This window comes from Ursus arctos, chromosome X (assembly GCF_023065955.2).
Source record: "Ursus arctos isolate Adak ecotype North America chromosome X, UrsArc2.0, whole genome shotgun sequence".
NCBI classification, from domain to species: domain Eukaryota; kingdom Metazoa; phylum Chordata; class Mammalia; order Carnivora; family Ursidae; genus Ursus; species Ursus arctos.
The window spans coordinates 15,175,534-15,195,484 of NC_079873.1; the positions used below are offsets into that span (position 1 = coordinate 15,175,534).

Genomic DNA, 19,951 nt, shown 5'->3' on the forward strand with positions numbered 1-19,951 from the left:
TCCAGATGACAAATTTCCATCACCCCCAGAAGTTTTTGCAGCCTTTTACAATCCAGTGCCCTCCCCCCATTCTGACGCTTTCTGTCCCTCGAGTTTTGCCTGCCACTATTGCATCAGTATTCTATATCGAGGGACTCAGAGTGTCTAGCTTTTTGAATCAGCCTTCACTGAGCCAAATACATCCACATTTTTGAATGTACCAGTGGTTTTCTATTACTGAGGAGTATTCCAGAATATACTGGAGTACTTACTGCTTTACTAGAGAGTTAACTGACTGTGGCAAGGCTGACTAGAACATTAGCCAGATTTTAGGTGGTCTCACAAGTTAGAGCAAGTGGAAAATTACCATTAGATCTGAATTGTAACTGAAGATGATACAATTCTTGAGTTTTCTGCTCTAAGGTTTGCCGTAGAAGATTCTGGTACTCTCTTTCTTTCTGAACTAGGTGTTCCAAAAGTCTGGTTAAGAAAAAAAAATGCCATTATCCAGAGAGTCTAACACCATTCAGTTAACTCAAACACTGGCTGAACCTCAGAGATGGGGGGGATCACACAATCCCAACAGTCTGGTTTCTGCCTATACCTGGGTGCCTCCCTCGTGTTTCCTCCCTTGAAAACAAAGACCAGCACTCAGGGCATGCGTGTATTTTGCCTCAAAATGTATCATGAATCAGAAGATAACCTGAGGGTGATCAGTAAACTCAGCCAGGAGGAGCTGGTGATGACAGCTTGTCTCCCTGAGTCTCATCGAGTTGCTGAAAGGAGCTCTCGGGCTCTTTCCTCCTCAGAGGAGGAAGCCAAGGAGCTGGCAGCCCTGCTTCTGACGGACACTGGCGGAGAGCGGCAGAAAGATGAGCTCAAGCAGGAGGAGCACAACTGCGAACATGTGCGGAGCCCGGGACCGCGCTAACTGCTTCCCGGGTGCTGGCCTCACACGCTCGGGACAGACCAGGCACCCGCAGGTGCCACCACTCTGGGCAAGAGGTGCCGGGGAGGGAGGGCGCGGCTGTTGGTCCCCCTGCTGACCCGGAAGGCAGCCGAGGGACTGTCAGCCGTGCAGAGGAAGAACCACCGAGCCCACAGGTAACGGTTTATACATCTGGTGATTATAAACCCTACCGGAAAATACATTAAAGAAGGGCTAAGTATCACAACTTCCACATTTGTCATATTTTAAAAGCTTTCAAATCCCCCCCCATCTTTTAATTAAAACTGTGGGTCTTTCAAACTTTAAAAACACTCTAGGTCTCTCTGAAAAGAAGCGATTAGATCTGCCTAAGGTCCTACTTCGGAGATCGCCAGGGCGTACACAAGCTTTCTTCCACGTTGCGGACACCTGGCCCCACAGCTCTGCCGTTATTGATGGGCAGCCCCAGTGGTCATGTGGCAGTACAGCAGCATTTGGAACCGGTACCAACTAGTTTGCTCTGCGTGTGGGTTGTATTTTTTGTAAGTCCACTGATGATGTGATTACCCAGTGCAAATGACCATCGTTTTAATTCATTTAACAAGTATTTTAGAACACCTGTGTGCCAGGAAGTGAATTAAACAGGCCAGCTCTCTTGGGGGGACCTCACAGCGACGCCAGGGTGCCCTGGCTGGGAAGGCAGTGCTCGAGTGCCTACCGGGGAATTGTGATAAGTCAGAAGGAAGAGTGTCACGGGGGAGGGCACACTGACACACACAGGGTCAGGGTCAGAGGCTACATGTCCATCAGATGAAGGGCCAACCACCCCCTGGCTTGGCTACTGACATAGGGACAGGCTACAGCTGCGCGCTGCTGAGCCGCCGGACCCGCAGGCCGCGCCAGGAGCCTCGTCTTGGTGAAAAGACAGAAAAAGAACTCCCAAGACGCTGCAGCCTTTAGCATGGCTGACTGCTGTGTGGCTGGTGGCAAGGCGTCAGAACTCTCTGATTGCTACCGTTAAAGAAAGGGAGGCATTCTCCCCCAGGTGAAGCTGAGAACACCTCCTCGTCCACCTCCTTGGTGAAGATACTCTTCTGAGACCTGGGACGGTCACTCAGCAAGTGCACGGATTCCCTTACTGGCCCCGGTCATCGTCCCACCCCTGCCCACCTGTTGGTCTCCTGTCGGAGCTCGCCCAGCTGGAGGCTCAGGTGCTGGTGGTGGAGCTGCTGGGGCTGGGCCTCGGGGGCAGCCGCCTCACGGGGGCCGCTCCCTCCGCACGCCACATGCGCGTCACTTCCAGGCACGTCTGCTGGGGGACAGTTCTCTTCTACCTCGCCCGTGTCCTTGTCCACCCCTTCGGTCTCCGACGCGGGCTCAAAATGGGCTCGGAGCTCTGCCAAAGCATGGAAGAAAGGACCACAGGCAAGGCCAGGGCTTAGTGTCGCTTACGTCCGGCGCCAGCACATGAGACTGCTCGGAGGCCAGCCCAGCCGCGGCGACGCTCCATCGGTGGCTGCTGACGTCACCAATGGGGAAGAGACTATTTTACTCCGTTCTCTGCAGTGAAACGATGATCACCCCCAGTTTACAGATGACAAAACGGAGGCTGAATGTTAAAATCAGTTAGCCAAGGACACTTTTAACAAGGTACAACCAGGCTTCCAACCTGGCCTGGGTTCTTTTTACTAAAGAAAGGTGCCTGCTTGCACTGGGGCTTAATGAAGTGCTGGGGTCTAACAAGCTCCTTGGCCACGCTCAACCTGGGCAGAAGCCGCCACGACAGGGAGGGAGCAAAGTCAAGAGAGCAAGTGGCAATGTCAGCAGAAGCTGCCCGGAGCCCCCTTCCCAGGATGAAGTCACCACCGGAGAGTGAACCTGGGTATTAAGCTGCTCTGACATTTCATAAATGAGAGTACGGAAGCCTAAGATTTCTAGAGCTACCACGGGAGGGGACAGGAGATGGCGCCACCGACTCGAGCCTGCAGTCGGCGTTCCTGTGTGTAAGGGGGCGCGCTGCGGGATCCTGGCCCCCGGGCTCAGGGCTCCCTCTCAGATCACAAGCTTTGTCTCTATGCGGGCTCCTTGGTTAGGCCGAGAGGGCACATAAGTACGGCTGCAGAAGTTCTCAGCGTTTACTGAATTGCAGGGAAGTACGTAGCCCAGCTGGGAAAGAGAAAACGGGCGTCGAGTGCAGAGGATACTTGTGATCTCTTCCATGGCCTGAGCCTGACCTTGACCGAACAGGTGGCACTTACCCGGGATGAGAATGGTGACCGCGGCCTGCACTGCTCGACGGATGATGTTGTCCATCGCAAACATCCAGTGGGGCCTAATTAAGTGGTTCCTCAAAATTTTATTTACCTACAAATCACAAAAATGCAGATTTCTGGTCCATTGTACTTTTAAGAAGGAAGAGTTATTCTAGTTTACTTCTACTCTGAGATAAAATGTCAACCACGCTGCTCTGTGTTTCTACCTGACTTGTTTCTTCCGGACGGAGCGTTCCTGCCAGCTGCCCCCGAATCATGCTGGGTCTAGGGGACAGGAAGGGATTGGATCTCGCACACCAGGCCTCTTCACTGTTTATTCTAGGAGCATTTACTGAGCACCTGTGAAAGGTCAGGCTCTTCACCGGGAGCCTGGGACACAAAGCTGGACCAGACACGGTTGCAGGCCTGCAGCAACTCACTTCTGTTTGCACAGACACATAAGCCTCAGCTGGCGGATGCCACCTGTTCCCGAGTCCTGTAAGTCCTATACTCCTGCTCTGAGCAGCCAAAAACTATCAGCCCGTTCACCTGTACTTGCATATTCTGTGTTTAGAAGGAACTCCTAAAACATGGGATTTAGGTGTAAGCAGCTTAGAAGAAACAGGGACTTTGGGAGAAGACGGTAAATGAACTCCTTGGTCCTGCCCTTGAGCTACTTCAGTGGGCTTCCTGCCTTCTAGCACGTTCTCTAGGACCAGACAGAACACTTACAGCATCCTGAAATCCAAACAGTACCAGGTGAATCTGATTGATCGACGAGCTGTCAAAGTCCAGGTCCACCTTTAGCTTTGATATCGTGGATGCCATCACTCTGTGCTCCGGGGAGCGGATGAAGTCCCTCAGGATCCCAATTATTTGCTTGATGTGGCCGACTGAGAGATGCAAGTCTTCCGAACTCTGATCACCGCCCCACCCCCACCAAAATCACTTTCATTGAGTAAGTCAGAGAGGGAGGGGAAATTCTGCAAGTATTATGTGGATACCCCAGGTGAGAAAGGGTCTGTTTCTGGAATTCCTTCCCTATTTTTTGTTAGGTGTCCCCTCTCCTCCCTGGGCTACACACACACACATACACACAAACTAAACCCCTCTGGGGATGGTTCCGCCCTCCTGTTGAACCCCGTGTAACTGCCCCGCCCCGGCGCACCCTGGCCCCCTTGTTAGAAGGCCTAGTTCATAGTAAGGCAAGTGGCCTCTTCCTAAAAAGACCTTCCCGCTTCCAAAATAAGTTAAAATGCAAATCTTCTTATCCATAACCTTTCTCCCTAAAGTGGCTGCTCTCCCAGCTTCTGAGGGCAACTCTGTGTGTCCTGCAGCTGGGGTTTCAAAACGGGGGATTCACATGAGTCAAGGGCAAAGTAAGGCTGGGAGCCCCTGAGCTTCGTGCCGCCTTTGGCTTGTTTTCCACCAGGGGGCAGCACCACTCCATCAATGCCTGGGTTCACCGCAGTGTTCCGCAAATTCAGGCTTCAGGGGAGTTTTTTTTTTTTTTTTTTTGTATTTTCTTTTGTCTTGTTGGAAGAGGGAAGGACGTTGGGAAATACTTATGATGATTACCGTAACTGTGCAAACGTTCCAGGGTAGCAGGAGCCTCGGTCCCGTTTGGACCCGTTCCGGGACCTGGACCCGGGCCGAGGGGGCAGGATTAGCAGCTCCCCCGACCTGGCCCTACCTGGGCCACGCACTCCTGCAGGTTGGAAGCCACCTGGTTCTGCTCCTCCCAGAGGATTTTGTACAGGATGGCACGGCGCTCGCTGTCCTTGCGCAGCAGGAAGAGGCCTGGGTCCCTGTCCTCTGGGGACGAGGCTGCGCTCTCATCCGGAACACTGCGGACAAACACAAGCGACAATCCCCATGCGTCCCAGAACGAAGTCTCCACGCTTGGCCGCCACGGGGGAGGGGCTAAGCGGTGACTCCCCCGCACTCCGCACCCTCAAGGTGAAACCGCAGATAGAAGAGAGATGCGGTGTTTTTTCTAACCCCAGGAGCACCAGTGTTGGGAGAGGGAGGAAGAAGGTGGGGTGAGGGGATGGGGGGAAGGGGGAGAGACTAAGGGGACGTTTGAGGGGACGATGGGAGGAGGGGTAGAGGAGACAGGAGAGAAGGGGAAGTGAGGGCAGGAAGGGAGGAGAAGGAGGGAGGAGGGAGGGCGGTAAGTGACTGCAGTGAACCTGCAGTTTGCTGCCTTCCTCGCCTGCAGCGGCCTGTGACAGCACAGAAAGAAAGCAAAAGCCCTTGGCGGTCTGGTTTTGACCCGGAGGTATCTGGCTCCCGGTGACCGCGGGCACCTCACAGGCCCACAGTGGAGGGAAGGGGTGGGCCGTACCTGAGCAGGTGGCTGAGCCTGTGCTTGGGCGCCCGGGCCTTCTCGAAGAACATATCCAGCTGGGCATCGGAGTCCGGGGACACAGAGCCATGCTCACTGCTGCTGCTGCCCATGGGCTCCCCAGACGTGGGCAGGGCTAGGGCGGTGCCCCGGGTACTCTCTGTGTGGGGGAGGACAGGGAGGGGGGAGGGGGAGTCTCAGCCCCTCAGGCCGGGTGACCCACACAGGGGCCTGCTACGTCCAGTCACCCAGGGGGCCCTGAAATGTAAGTTCCGCTTCAGCAGGTCGGAGATGGGCACACTACGGCGTTTCTAAGCAGCCCGCAGGAAATGCTGACGCAGCTGCGGCCCCGCGGGGAGCGAGACGCTGAGCCTCTCTGTCCTGGCTTTGGACCCCATCCACACCAGGAGAAAAACAAATGGCTTCCTTTTCAGAGGCCACTTTTATGCCACTGCGGGGTAGGACTCACTGCCCCAGAAGGGGTCACTTGGCTTCTGTGGCCTGTGGGACAGCTGCTGCAGGCAAAGTCCCCGATGTGCCCCTTAATCAAGGTCAGGAGCAGCACAGGGGGAAAGGCCAGGCTGTGCACGCAGGGGAGCCCCAAAACCCCAGCCAGGGCACCTCTGGCTGCCCTCCTCGGCACAACCCCACAGGAAAGACTCTAACAAGGGGGTGTACCGCTGTCACCTGCCGGGCTCCCTGCGCCTGTCAGGAAATGAAGGACCATTCGCTGGCTGGGGTTTGACAGCTCCCACACTGGCTGCACCCACCCCTGCCACACTTCACAGCACCGGGCACCGTGCGGGAGGCTCAGTGCTCTCAGTGACAGAGGAGCCCGGGCATCACCGCGCCCAGGGCGGCCCCCCAGCTGTCCAGGTACACCTCACCTGCCGGCTTGAAAGCAATTCGGTTCTTCTTGCCCTTGTTCACCTGCCTTAAGAAACCCTCTCTGAGCAGCTCGGCAGCAGTGGCACGTTTGTGGGGGTCAGGCTCAAAACAGGATAAAATGAAGGCTCTGGCATCCATTGAAAGGCCTTCTGGAATCTCCGGGTGGATCTTAAACATCCCCACCTGCATTTAAGGGAGAGGTGACCGATGTGACTGTGAGGCCTCAGGCACACCCAGGTATACAAGCCTTCAGTACAAAGCTCCTACCCTGGCATCTTTGAGGAGCCGGTGGAGGAGACTGTCCTCAGTCACTTGCCGGGCTGGCCTCCTGGGACTTGCCTTTGCCCAGCAGGTTACAGGAAAAGTGGTATCAGAGGAGGTTCCATGGACGGGGGCTCCAGAGTTTGGGATTGGAGGCAGGGAGCAGGGAGTTACTCATTGCAGGGCCCAAGGTTTCAGTTTAACAAGGTGAACACACCGAAAGCTCTGTGTACAACGCCATACGTGGACTCAGCAGTTCGGAGCATGCGCTTTCAAGTCTGTTAAGGGCGCAGAGCTCACGTTAACTGTTCTTACCACAATAAAACACACATTTTTGAGTTTTAGATTTTGAGAAGGTTAAATAATGCTGGATGGAATATAACCCCCAAGATGTGAAATGCAGGACACGTGATGGGGGCGCCCCTCACCTGAGGGGCAGGGAGGGAAGGGCACTAGGGGGCCAGAGACAGAAATTCAGAAGAACGCCAAGAAGAAAGGAATGGCTTGCCTCCAGACTCCCGGGAAGCAGAGAGCAAATGTGGGCAGCACCCTGGCCCCGTGCCGATACCTTCTTTCGAGCAGCGCTTTGCTGTCACTCCAGGGTCCCTGTATTAATCTGCTGGGGTCTGTCACCAAGTACCACAAACTCGGTGCCTCCACACTATGGAAATCTGTTTCCTCACAGTTTTGGAGACTGGAAGTCTAAGATCAAGGTGCTGACAGGGCCACACTCCCTCTGAAACCTCCAGCAGCCCCTTCCTCGCCTCTTCCAGCTTCTGGTGGTGGCGGCTCGTAGACACGTCACCCTCACCCTGGCCTTCACGTGGTGCTGTGTCTCTTCACAGCATCAGCGCTCAGGCCCTGAGGTTTTTGTCAGCACCGGCTACTGCCTGTCATCCCGAGGCCCATGACGAAGCTGCGGGTAAGATCTTCGAAAATCACGGCTGGCTCCATCACGGATCCGCACTAAGCACGGGGAAGGTCGCTGCTGTCCCCCAGTCCTGCTGTCCAGGGCCTTGCTGAGACTGTGGGTGCCAGAACATACTTGCTGACTTGAGGTCTTGGCCTTGCAGCTGCCTGACAGCGGCTGGGAGGGTGGGAAGCGCTGAGAACCTTCTGCAGGGGCCTGCACTCAGCTCATGGGCAGAAACCTGTACTCACGCCTTCTAGTTGTTTCTGCCCAAGAGTGAGCTGGAGTGTCTGGCAGAGATGCCGGCAGCAAGGCTGCGGGGCAGACAGGCCGAGAGGCCACCACACCTGGCAGAGAAGCAGGAAGCAAGGCCTCTGGACCCTGTTCTACTGGGCTGTTTTGGTGTGCTGGGGCCTTCCTGGCTACTAGCAGTGAACCCGCTCTCTGCCTTCTTAGCCCTGAAGTGAACAGAAATACTCCATCCACAACCTCTCTTCAACTTTTAGGAGTGTACAAAGAGCCAGAAGCCACAGACCTGACCGATCTGAGACATGTGGGGCTGTCCTGGCGTCAGCTTCCCCGGGGGGCAAACATGTCCCTTCCCAAGGGAGCAGGCCCAGGGAGGGGGGGAATCCCCGCCCATAGTGGCCAGTCAGTCCTAAGTGGGCCTCAACACATGCGGTGCCCTGCCTGCCAGCTCTAGGAGGGCTTTTAGAATGACAAAGTACACACCGTCTGCTACCCAAAGTCCCACCTCTTCAAAACCCAGTTAGAAACCTGCGCTCCAAGACACAGACTCATGAGGCCTTTGAGCCTTGCCCAGTGTAAGGGCAGACACACATTCTTAAAAAGAGGTTTCATCCTCCCTGGTGCAAATAAGGGGAGACCCTGCTTTTCTTAGAGTACTTACTTTAGAAAACGTGTAATTCCAAATTCTTGATCTGAGATGCATGTGAATCTTTTTAAAAGGTGAATAAACCTCTTGCCAAGAATGTCTTTCTCAAGGACCTGGGGCCAACTCCTGGAAATGTCAACAGCAAGGAGCAGACATCCGCATCTCCCAGTTTCTACAGGAAGGGAAAAGCCTAACTAAAGTAGTGTCTTGCTCCAAAACTACCTCCTTTTTTTTTTCTTCAAAGATTTTATTTATTTGTCACAGAGACAGAGAACCCATGCATGCGCAAAGGGGGAGGGGCGGAGGGAGAAGCAGACTCCCTGCTGAGCAAGGAGCCGGATGTGGGACTCGATCCCAGCACCCTGGGATCATGACCTGACCCACCCAGGCGTCCCCAAAAATTACCCCCTGTCTTAAAGATTGGAGAAGTTTATTTTTCCTTTGGGTAAAGCCAATTAGCTAATGCAAATGGTCATCTCAATCACCAGGTGCCCCCGGACACACTAGTGTGACCCGTGGTGCTCGCCAGTCCCCGCACGGGAGGACTAGTCATTTCCTTTGACAACACGGGTGTAAAGGGTGGCACTGCTGGGCTCGAGAGAAGGACATGTTCCTTCTGTCTTTGCGGTCACTTAGCGGATGGCCCGTGACAGGCACCCATTCTGAGGTAATGCTTATTCAATGATAAAACTGTTTTCTTTTCTGCCTTCGTGGAGAGGTTTCCAGAGTGGTGGGAGATTTCCTTTTGGCCTGTTGCTTCCCCAACACCAGCAACCTCAATCAGCAAACATGTCTTACTTTGAACATTGCTGCCTGCGGTTCGCCGAGCTCGTGGAACGGAGGTCTGCTGGTGGCCATCTCGATGATGGTGCAGCCCAGGGACCAGATATCCGCCGGGGCACCGTACCCGCGAGGTCCCTGGTCGATAATCTCAGGTGCCATGTACTGCAGAGTGCCTGTGGGGGGGAAAATCGTGGGCATCCTGTCGCTCAAAAATCTAAGTGAACCATTAGTAAACGAGCGTGTGAACTTGAACCCTCTCATTAATGACCGATGGAGCCTGTTCTCAGGCGTAAATGATGTGGTTGCGTCCTTTCTCTGATCAGAGACACACAACACGCCTTCCTTTGATACTAGTCACGTCGAGAGAAGATTGCTCAGCTCCTCAGATGAATGGGCCCCGATCCAATCCAATAAGCACACAGTAGGGCGCAGCCGATGTGGGGAAACAGTGCCTGACCTCGAGGAGCTGCCTAGTGGCGGAGACAGACAAGAGGGTGATGGTGGGCGAACGGAGCAGGCGCTAGAACAGCGGGGTCCGAGAACACGGGTGGAAACCGTGCTTGGCTCCGCCTGCTTCCAGTCGGGAAAAGCTCTGTCTGGATCAGCTTGGTTTTCTGAGAGGTACATGCCAAGACAGGATCAGACATACAAGAGATTTACTGGGGAGAAGTATATGAAGGATAAAGGGGGAAGGAGCAGGATGGGCAGGGGGAGTGGTCGACCTCAGTGCCAACGGGACACGTGGGAAAGGAGAGGGGGAACAAAGAAGTGGGGGGGGAAAGAGGGGGAACAAGGAGGGGGGAGAGGGGAGGGGGAACGAAGAAGTGGGGGGAGGGGAGGGGGAACGAAGAAGTGGGGGGAGAGGGGAGGGGGAACGAAGAAGTGGGGGGAAAGGAGAGGGGAGAAGAAGTGGGAAAGGAGAGGGGGAACGAAGAAGTGGGGGGAGAGGAGAGGGGAACGAAGAAGTGGGGAGGCAGTCTCAGAACAGCAGCTCAGAGACAGTTCGCTCAGGCCACTGGGGTGTCCCTGACCAAAAGCTGCCCACTGGAGGAGTCCCACGTTGTTCTGGTACCTCCGCCGTGCTCTGTCATTGGCCAGGAGCAAGCAGGGTAAAGCATGGCCCTGCCGTGAACATGGGGGTAAATCCACGAAAGGCGGCACATGGTGTCTTGCCGGGAAGGTCAAAGAGGTGGACAAAGCGATGGGAGGATTCCCAGGCCAAGGGAAGAGCCTGAGCAGAGGCACAAGGGTGTGAAGTACAGAGCGAGTTCCAGGAACCACAAGTGAAGTCTGACCACAGGGCAGGGAGTTAAGAATTAAAAATTAAGGAGGCAGTGGCCTGGGAACAGCCCGAACGGCAAACAGGATATAATGAAGGCTCTGGCTTTGGACTTTCTCCTGTGGGTCACAAGCCAGCAGAGGCGGCTACAGGGAAGGTGGCGATCGGACAGAGCGCGGGAAGGAGAGGGGATTGCAGAGATGGGGGTAAGGAGGTCAATCAGGGCTCTGGGAGTGAAATCGTAGGTTTTCCTTGAAACTAAGGCTGAGGAAAGCAACAGACACTATATGTTGGCGAAGTGGTTTATAACTAACAGCGAACTTGCAGAGGACACAGGCCAAGGCGTGAACAGAGAACACTGATGCCCACAGAAATTCAAGTGCCTGTCTCAAGATCATGCAACCAAAGCAGGTTTCCAGAATCTTAGTCAATGAAAACAAAGGGCTTGTTGGTTAAAAAAAAAAAAATTGGGGAAGCTACCTACTACATCTTCCTCTTGAAGATCCAATATCTTTTAGCATTTTTTCCTTCCAATGACCATTTGGAAAAGCTCTGACCCACAGATTTTTTAAAAAAAGATTTTATATATTTATTTATTTTAGAGAAAGAGTGAGCGCACAAGTGCGGGGAGGGAGAGGGACAAGCGGACTCGATGCTAGCGCAGAGCCTGACGCGGGGCTCAATCCCACGACCCTGAGATGGAGATCATAATCGTAACCTAAGCCGAAACCAAGAGTCGGTTGCTTAACGGACTGAGCCTACCAGGTGCCATCCACAGAATGTTCTGCAATAATGACAATGTTCTATGCAGTTCAGTATGGTACCCATTACCCACATGTAACTGTTGGGCCCTTGAAATATGGCTGGTGAGACTGAAGAAAAGAATTTTAATTTCTTTTAATTTTTACGAAGTCAAACTAATTTAAGGTTCAATATAAACTGGGTTGGGTCTGTATGCTCAGCAGATCTGTAGGGCACCAATGATGGCTTTGGTTTTCAAAGCTGAAAGCCTGGTAGGGAAGTGTTTGGCTGGCTGCACGGTTGGGCAAGACAGGCTCGCAGCACTTGCTGCATTGTTAGGAAACCCCAGAGCCCCAGGGACAGAACTTCCAGTGACACAACCTCCCTTCCCAGGCTTGTACTGCTGTGAACAGGGAAGCGAGAGGCCCTGGCAGACGATGTGCCTTCGAGCTAATCCGCAATCCATTAATCGAGGAAAGACTTGACGCGGTGCTGTTCATTAAGCTGTTACTGCTCTGCTCCGTTCTATGATGCTGGGCTGGGCACTCTGCAAACCACGGATCTGCTTTGCGGCAGCTCCCTGTTATGCTCGGTCGCTAGGGGCCGCTAGAGAGCCCGAGAGCGCCCCCGTGCGCGCGCACGCATACCTACTAGGAGGGAGGAAGGAGAGGTTACTGGCTCCCCAACAGATGCTGCTGTTCCTCGGCGGGAGCTTCCCTTTGGACCCTCAGTTGGTTCCCGTAGCAGTGCTTGGCTCCAGTTTCTAGCTTTTCTGTGCCCTCAGTTTCAGAACAAGCTTCATCTTGCCCTGCTCCCTGGTACCTGTTCCAGTCCAGTAACACCCTCCTGAAAAGTTCCAATTCTACCCTTGCTTGTGCTCCCCCCAAGCCCTGGGGGGATAACTCAGTCCCAGTTAACAGTTCTTTCTACTAAATTCTCTCTGGAAAAGTAAGTGGGGTGATTTTGATTTTCCTGCCTGGGTGCCAACTAACACAATCACTAAAAGTCATTTTTTTAAAGTTTATTTAAGTAATCTCTACACCCAACGTGGGGCTTGAACTAAGGACCCCAAGATCAAGAGTCTCATGCTTTTCCACCTGAGCCAGCCAGGCGCCCCTAAAAGTTAATTCTTAAAAGAGCAAGAGAATAAAGTTTTACAAAGTTATGCAACATAGAAAATATCACTAAACCGAACTGCAATGGTTTATTGACCCTGGTCAAACAACTGTCCACTTCGACACAACTGCTTCAAAACTGGGGAATAAGTCTGCTTAATGCTAAATTTGGAGATTTTCTCTGTATGGAAACATAGTGAACATCACCCTTTGTAAATGTAGGGACTTCACAATGACATCCATATTAGTTATTTGTTGCTATGTAATAAATTACCCCACATGTTAGCAGCTAAAAACAAGAGTTAGGATCTCACACAGTTTCTACGAGTCGGAACCCAGGAACAGCTGGGTTGGGTAGATCCGGCCCAGAGTCTCTCATTAGGCTGTAGTTGAGTTGTCTGCTGGGCTGTAATCACCTGAAACCCAGAATGGAGCTGGAGGATCCACTTCCAAGCTCAGGTGGGGTTTCGGAAGAAGCTTTAGTTTCTCGCCACATGGGATCTTCCAAAGGGCTGCTCAAGGCATGGCTTCCCCCAGAGCGAGTGACCCAAAGACAGCAAGCAAGAAGGTGCCCCACTGTCTTTTCTGACCCTGCCTCCAGGTCACACACCGCAACTCTGCCTTCATCTGCTCATTAGAAGTGAGTCACTAAGTGTAGCCCACATTCAAGGGGAGGGGATTACACAGGGCTGTGAATGGCAGGAGGTGGGGGCCCCTGGGGGATGTGCTCAGGCTAGAACTCAGGTCTTCCGTCCGCACATCTGGAGCTATTCACCAGGACACCGACGACAGATGCAAGGAATCCGGCAGGAGCACAGGCGAAACAAACGCTGCCTGAACAAAAGTGGACTTGATGCAAGGATTTCCAAAGCCACAGTGCCACTCGTGCCCATGTAGCTGGAAGGTGGAGAGCAGGGAGAGAAAACTGGGCGCTCTGCTTCATTGACTACCGTATTCCTCGAAACACCACTCACTCACGGTAAAACATCCAACAGAGACGGAGCCACACAACTATTTCAAAGAGTCAAGGGACTGTCCCCAACTGGTGTGCATGTTGTGGGTGTACATTGCTGCACCAAAATGGCTTCTGTCGAGAAACCAAGATCCTGGGGCCCTGCGTCGCGGGCCAGAGGTGGGGGGCGGGGTAGGCATCTGATTAATGCAGAAATGCTGGGAAACTTGCTAGCCTTTATTCTGGCTCTCCTAAAGGCATCATATCCTTTCTAGACTGCATGTCCCCAAGGAGTGCCTACACACAGGTCACTTGGTCGACCAGCCAGCCACGACTCTCAGGCAGCTACGCCCGAGCAGGAGTGCAAAGCTCAGAACACGGTGACGGGAGACCCGCAGGCACTGACACAGCCCCCTGGGGACATGAAATTGACCGGAGGCTTCTGGACAATTGCCCAAGCAGGATTTTTAAATTGCCAGCAAAAAAAAAAAATGCATGGCATAGGATGATAATTTAAAAGTTTTGAGTGAGGTGCCAAGATAAAAGCCAGACATCAAAGCACGAGGCAAGAGACCGACGACAGGTCCATGTTTCCAAGGGGGTCTCACACAACTGGTTACACACCTCACACGCAGGCCCCAGCCCAGGGGCCTTCCACCTGCATCAAGGGGTTAAAAAGGTGGAGAGAGGAGAGACTGGAGGTGGGAGGGTGTTGAAAGCTATTTCTTTAGACACTACTGTGCCGGGAGGGCTACGTTCTCAATACAGGAGTCGGGGAAGGGCTGTGCCCAAAATGGTGACTAAGGCAACTCAACACTCACTCAGGACCATCGCACTTGAAAGGAGGCCACATGCATAAGCATCTTCTACAGGCCCTGGAAAATATTGAGCCTGACCCCAAAGTGTCAAAATTTCCTATTAATGAAGTACAGAAAAGAGAAATAAGGTGCTTCCTGTGGCCCCAGGGGCCACTCTGGTTTCCCAGCCCAAAGATGGGCCTGGTAGGAGAGGACATCACTTTGTCCGGTTCCCATGGGAGGAAAAGCAGCTTAGAGCTGCAACCCATAGGGTCTGGGGCTATCATCACGTCCTCTTGACAGTGGGTGAAAGATGCATGATCCCTGGACACCAGATGTGGGACCCATTGTAAAAATAGTGCTTTATCAGGGCGTGATCCTGGCGTTATGGGATCGAGCCCCGCATCAGGCTCCTCTGCTGGGAGCCTGCTTCTTCCTCTCCCACTCCCCCTGCTTGTGTTCCCTCTCTCTCTGGCTGTCTCTGTCAAATAAATAAATAAAATCTTAAAAAAAATACAGCTTTAGGGTTTTTTTTTTTTTTGAGGGAGAGAGAGAATGAATCTTAAGCAGGTGCCACGCCTGGTGCAGAGCTCCAAGCGGGGCTCAATCTCCGAGCGGGGTTCGATCTCACAACCCCGAGATCATGACCTGAGCTGAAATCAAGAGTCAGATGCTCCATCGACTGAGCCAACCCAGGCCCCTAGGGTCTTTTTAAAAGGAATCCTGCTCAAAGGCCATCTCCCATGGCCTGAATCCCCCAGGAGAAAAAAAAAATGGATGAGTGAATACAATGTGAGGGGTAAAAGTGGTGGGGGGCAGCGGGCAGTCAGCTAAAGGACAGGTCTCTGCCCAGGACGTGGGAGTTACATTCAGAGGGACCTGGCAGGAAAGTGTTCCCAGCTGGGGAGCAAAGAAGAAGGTGGGAGTCAGGGGAGAAAGGGTGAGACTCCGTGCTGACTTGCTGCTAGACCCGCCATGACAGGGGAAGAGTGCCGTCCATGGAACGAGGACCAGAGCGTTGACAAGTGTATTAGCAGGGCCCCTTTCAATCACCCAATTCAGACTGCTTCTCAAAGTGCCATTAAGACTTTCTCTCAGTTGTCTCAGGGTGGCTGGCAAAGACTCAGGAAAGGACTAGTGCCCTGGACAGGACGCAGAGGGCAGTGGGAGACAAAGAGATGACTTTTGGGGTGCCTGGGTGGCTCAGTCAGTTAAGTGTCTGCCTTCGGCTCAGGTCATGATCCCACAGTCCTGGGATGGAGCCCCGCATTGGGGGGGGGGGTCCCTGCTCAGTGGGGAGTCTGCTTCTCCCTCTCCCTCTGCCTGCTGCTCCCCCTGCTTGTGCTGTCAAATAAATAAATACAATCTTAAAAAAAATAAATGAGATATCTTTTATGATTACAGCCTCTGAGTCTGACAGGTTCAACATGTTACCTACAGAAACTCGATTCTCTCAAAGGCTCCTGCCATCCCTAATAACCTGGGACTTCTAAGTGCAAATTGGTATTTATTTTATTAACAAATACTTCCGTTGCACTTGCTGTGAGTCGGGTACTGGTCAAAGCACTTCACCAATATTAACTCATTTCATCCTCAGGAGCATCTCCATTTTATTTATGAAGAAACTATGTATGGTACAGAGACATGAAGTAACATGCCCAAAGTCACACAGCCAGCAAGTGGATGAGCCAGAATTTGAACCAAGGATGTTCACAGCCAGAGGAACAGAGTTCCTGTCCCAAGAGCCAGTCCTAGCCAACTACCCGAGAGGGATGAAAACTTAGGTCCACACAAATGTTTGTCCTTGACCTTTCATAGCAGAATCGTTCACAACAGTCAAAAAGTGGAAATAATCTAAATGACCACTAAATGGTAGATGGATAAACAAAATATAGTCTATCCATACCATGGAATACCATTCAGCCAGAAGAGGAATGGAGTACTGATACATGGCACAGCGTGGATGGACCTGGAACAGATTATGCAAAGTGATAGCAGCTGGACACATAGGACTACCTACTCTTCCATTTGTATGAAAGCTCCAGAGCAGGCAGATCTCTACAGAGAGTACATCAGTGGTCACCTGGGGCTGGGGTGGGGACGGGGATGGACTACAAGGTGCATAGCGACCTTTTTGGAGTGATAGAAATGTTCAAAAATTGGACCGTGGCAAAGGCTGCACAACTCGGAAAATTTATGAGAAACCACTGGATCCTGCACTTCAAACAGGTGCATTTTATACCCAATAAAGCTGTTAAAACACAAACAAACAAACCCGAAGCAAAGGGGGCTGACCCTAGCCATAATGGCCTTTCCCCCCCTTCTAGCTGGCTTGCACCTACAGTGAAAACCCTTCAGAGGAACAGAGGAGGGGAGGCTTCAGGGCCAGAAGTTGCCTTAGGCTCTGGCTCCCTTTCCAGGCTCTGAGAGCCTCCGGGCATTTGCATGGAAAAGCCCGGCCCCATCCTCAGGCATCCAAGCAAGGGCTCTGCAGGAAGCAGCTGACACTTCTCTACAGAACTGCTCTGTGTTGCAAAGAGTAATGATATGCAGGGGAATTTCGTACCCAAAATGAGACCCCTTCTTTATTATCCCCCAAACACCCCTGCATTATTTTGCAATGCAAAATGCATGCCTCCTCAAGCCAATTACTTGGGAAAATGTGATATGCGATAATGGATTATACATGCATTTTCTTTGGGATTTTTTTCTTCTCTTTGGGGAAGCTAATTATGAGGTAAATTGTCAGAAGTTTTATGTTTTGAAATAACTCCTTGTCATATCAGAGACCCTCTTGCTACATACTGCCAAGCTCATTGGTGGCTTCTGAAGAGGAGGACATAAGTCATTTTCAATTAGGGTAATAAAAACCGTGCCCGTCATACATGCACACGGACTCACGTACACATGTTGATACACGTATATTTATATCAGAAACAATAAATGAAAGTTCAGTACACTCTTTGTGAGATCCTGGTGGAGCGCGTGGTGTGATATTTTCCCATTTCGACGTGCACGTACCTCTGGTGTTAACAACTGAGACGTCATTTCTGGGAAGTAGAAGTTCTCTTTAGCTAGAGAATGTGTCTCCACCGTGGGCGTCCAGCGGTCGACATACAACAACCCTCTTGTTGAAGAGAAGTTTTTCAAAGCTGAGACATTATGCACTAAAGCCAAGGCCAAATCTGTCCCCTCCACAGCTCGGTGCCCCAGGGACAGAGAACGGTCATGCTTCTACACCGCTTACTTCCGAGCTATCATGGTCTAAGCAGTGTTTCTTAATTCCGTCAAGCAGGATCTTCGTGATCCTTCTTATTACACCTTAGGGGACCACAAACCTTTACTTTTTCAAAATCGGTACTTCTTTCCAGGAATCAATTCCTTTTAAGCAGGAATTTCAAAAAGCCACAGGTAGCTTTTCGAACCTCATTCGACTCCCTGGTCTTATAAACGGAAAGCTAGCGGGTCATTTCGTTCCACTCTGAATCCAGTCCCTCTCAACGCTTCCATGAGTCCATCGCTGACACATGGAGAAGAAGACCCAAGCCCTCAACCCCACCTACAAGACCATACTCCCTAGACCGATCAGCTTCCCTTGGAAACATAACCCTATCAAAGCACGAGGTACCAGAACGAACTAAGGTAACAGGCTTTTATGACAGACCAGTAAAGCGCCCTCGCGAGTCGTCTGAGGACTACTGTGATTCAGAATTACCCACAACATTAACTTAGAAGAGATGCTGCTATTTCGCTGATTGGTGAGAGACCCTCAGAAAACCTCAAGGAGAGCACCACACCCACCCAACCTTTGAAGACAGCGACGACCATCATCATCTGAAGCTGCGGACCATACCCGGTCGGCTTCTGTCACGGACCGGCCACACTGCACTGAGGCGCCCAGGGACCGTGACTCCAGGCGGCAACCCGCGCCCAGCCCCGGCCCACTTACCAGCAAAGGTCTCGGTGCACGGATTCACTCCTGCAAGCCGTTTGGAGGTTCCGAAATCAGAGATCTTCACCACTCCGCTGTAGGTATTCACCAGAACATTATCACCCTGTAGAAAAGGAAGAACATCAAATACTTGGGACCTTAAGACACAGTCTCAAGTCTCTGGCAAGCCTAGCCTCGGTACTCTGGGGGCAGCCACGCTCAGTTTCCTCCCAGACACCGCCAGCCAGCCAGCCAGCAGCTGGCATGGTCCCAGAGACAAGCAAGTACCTTGATGTCTCTGTGCACGATCTGGTTTTCGTGGAGATACTTCAGGCCTTCCAGGATCTGCCTGGTGTAGAACTTGATGGTGGGCTCCTTCATCGGCCCCCATTTTGACCGCAGAAGAGCAGAAAGGCTTCCTGGAAATGGACACAGCAGAGAACTCATCAGCATGATGAAGGTTCAATCGTAAGAGCCAGGGAGACCAAGCAAGGTGATATTTCTCACCCCACATCAGCCATCACACCAACATCCCTGCCCCGTGCAGTCTTTCCCCCTCTGTTGCCGGCTCCCAGACGTGTAAGCTGTGCAGCCAGAGAAGGCACCGCAGAGGGAGGGTGAACGGAAGCCCCTTGTGACCTCTGAAATTCAGTGGGGCTCCCTTTGGCTTTATGAACTCTGTCATGTTGAACAAAGTCAGGAGGAGAGCACAATGATGCGCTCTGGCCTGGGGAGGGCCGGCCCCCTGCTGCAGATGCTGCCTCGGCCTGACACCTTACACAGTGCTGAAGGAGCCCTGCTCTGCCTCAGTTTCTCCAGCTGTAAAAGGGGATGTGCGCATGTTTCTAATTCTGCTGTCATCCTTAAACCTCACCCCTGGAAAATCAATTAATGTGAACAGTGACTGACATATTTTCTGCTAGACTAGGAGCAACTTGAGATTAGAAGAAATTGTATTTTATCCTTAATGTAACCTTCAAAATCTTGCCCTCTCAATATATGCAGTTAGGCTCTGGATAGAATAGTAGGCTCTTAATAGCTGTTGCTTAAAGCAATGAATGATTACAGATTTCTTCTTTTTTAAAAAAAGATTTATTAGTTTAGCTTAGAACGAGCGAGTAAGCACAAGCTGGAGGGGCAGAGAGGGAGCGAGAATCCCAAGCAGACTCCACGCTGAGTGTGGAGTCCGACGCGGGGCTCAATCTCATGACCCGGGCCCAAACCAAGAGATGGATGCTTAACCGAATGCGTCACCCAGACGCCCCTGAATACAGATTTCTAACTGAAATGTTTGTGTTTGTATTCAGATCATAATTATCATTTTCATTATTTTGTAAAAAAATGAACATTTATTGAGCTCTTGCTCTCTGCCAGGCACCATTTGAAAACCTTTACATACACTATCTCATTTGATCCATCTAACAACCCACTGAGCTAGGGTCCTTATCGCTCCAATAATTATTACAATGCCAATCATTGGAGTAATTATTATTACTCTGATTTTACAATTCATTTATTCAATCAGAAAACTGAGGCGGGGGGACACAGACGTAAAGAATTTGCCTGAGGTGCCACGGCTTGCAGGAGGAGGCCCAATTCAAGCCGGACACTCTGGCTACAGAGCAGAGGAGCTCCCCCCGCCATGACACTGCCTGCACTTGGGGGATTTTGTGGTTAAGGAGGTGGTTCTTGATTTCACAGTAAACATGCTATTCTGCGTGTCATTTTTAAAACCTCTGTCCCCTCATCTCCAAATTAGCTTTAAACTCCTAGATGTGAAGGCTTCAAGGCTGGAGACTCTGCTTTATTCATCTGGCTCCGGCACTCAGCCCAGCAGCTGGCCCTCGGCAGATCCTCCATGAATATTTGATGACCGAATTAAACCAGAAACAG

General features: G+C 52.0%; 1 protein-coding gene across 2 annotated transcripts in view; it reads right to left on the reverse strand.

The window, feature by feature from the left end:
- Window positions 1–19,951, reverse strand: part of MAP3K15 (mitogen-activated protein kinase kinase kinase 15) — a 117,549-nt gene that overhangs the window by 2,012 nt on the left and 95,586 nt on the right. The window contains exons 17-26 of one of the 2 annotated variants that reach the window (XM_057310416.1): window positions 18,347–18,477; window positions 18,077–18,182; window positions 9,259–9,416; window positions 6,394–6,577; window positions 5,507–5,666; window positions 4,853–5,006; window positions 3,892–4,077; window positions 3,166–3,271; window positions 2,078–2,303; window positions 347–459 (exon numbers count right to left, since the gene is read on the reverse strand). In XM_057310416.1, coding sequence (XP_057166399.1) covers window positions 347–459; window positions 2,078–2,303; window positions 3,166–3,271; window positions 3,892–4,077; window positions 4,853–5,006; window positions 5,507–5,666; window positions 6,394–6,577; window positions 9,259–9,416; window positions 18,077–18,182; window positions 18,347–18,477 — 1,524 coding nt within the window. The remainder of the gene's footprint in view (window positions 1–346; window positions 460–2,077; window positions 2,304–3,165; window positions 3,272–3,891; window positions 4,078–4,852; window positions 5,007–5,506; window positions 5,667–6,393; window positions 6,578–9,258; window positions 9,417–18,076; window positions 18,183–18,346; window positions 18,478–19,951) is intronic. The other variant, XM_026480221.4, reaches the window with a different exon arrangement.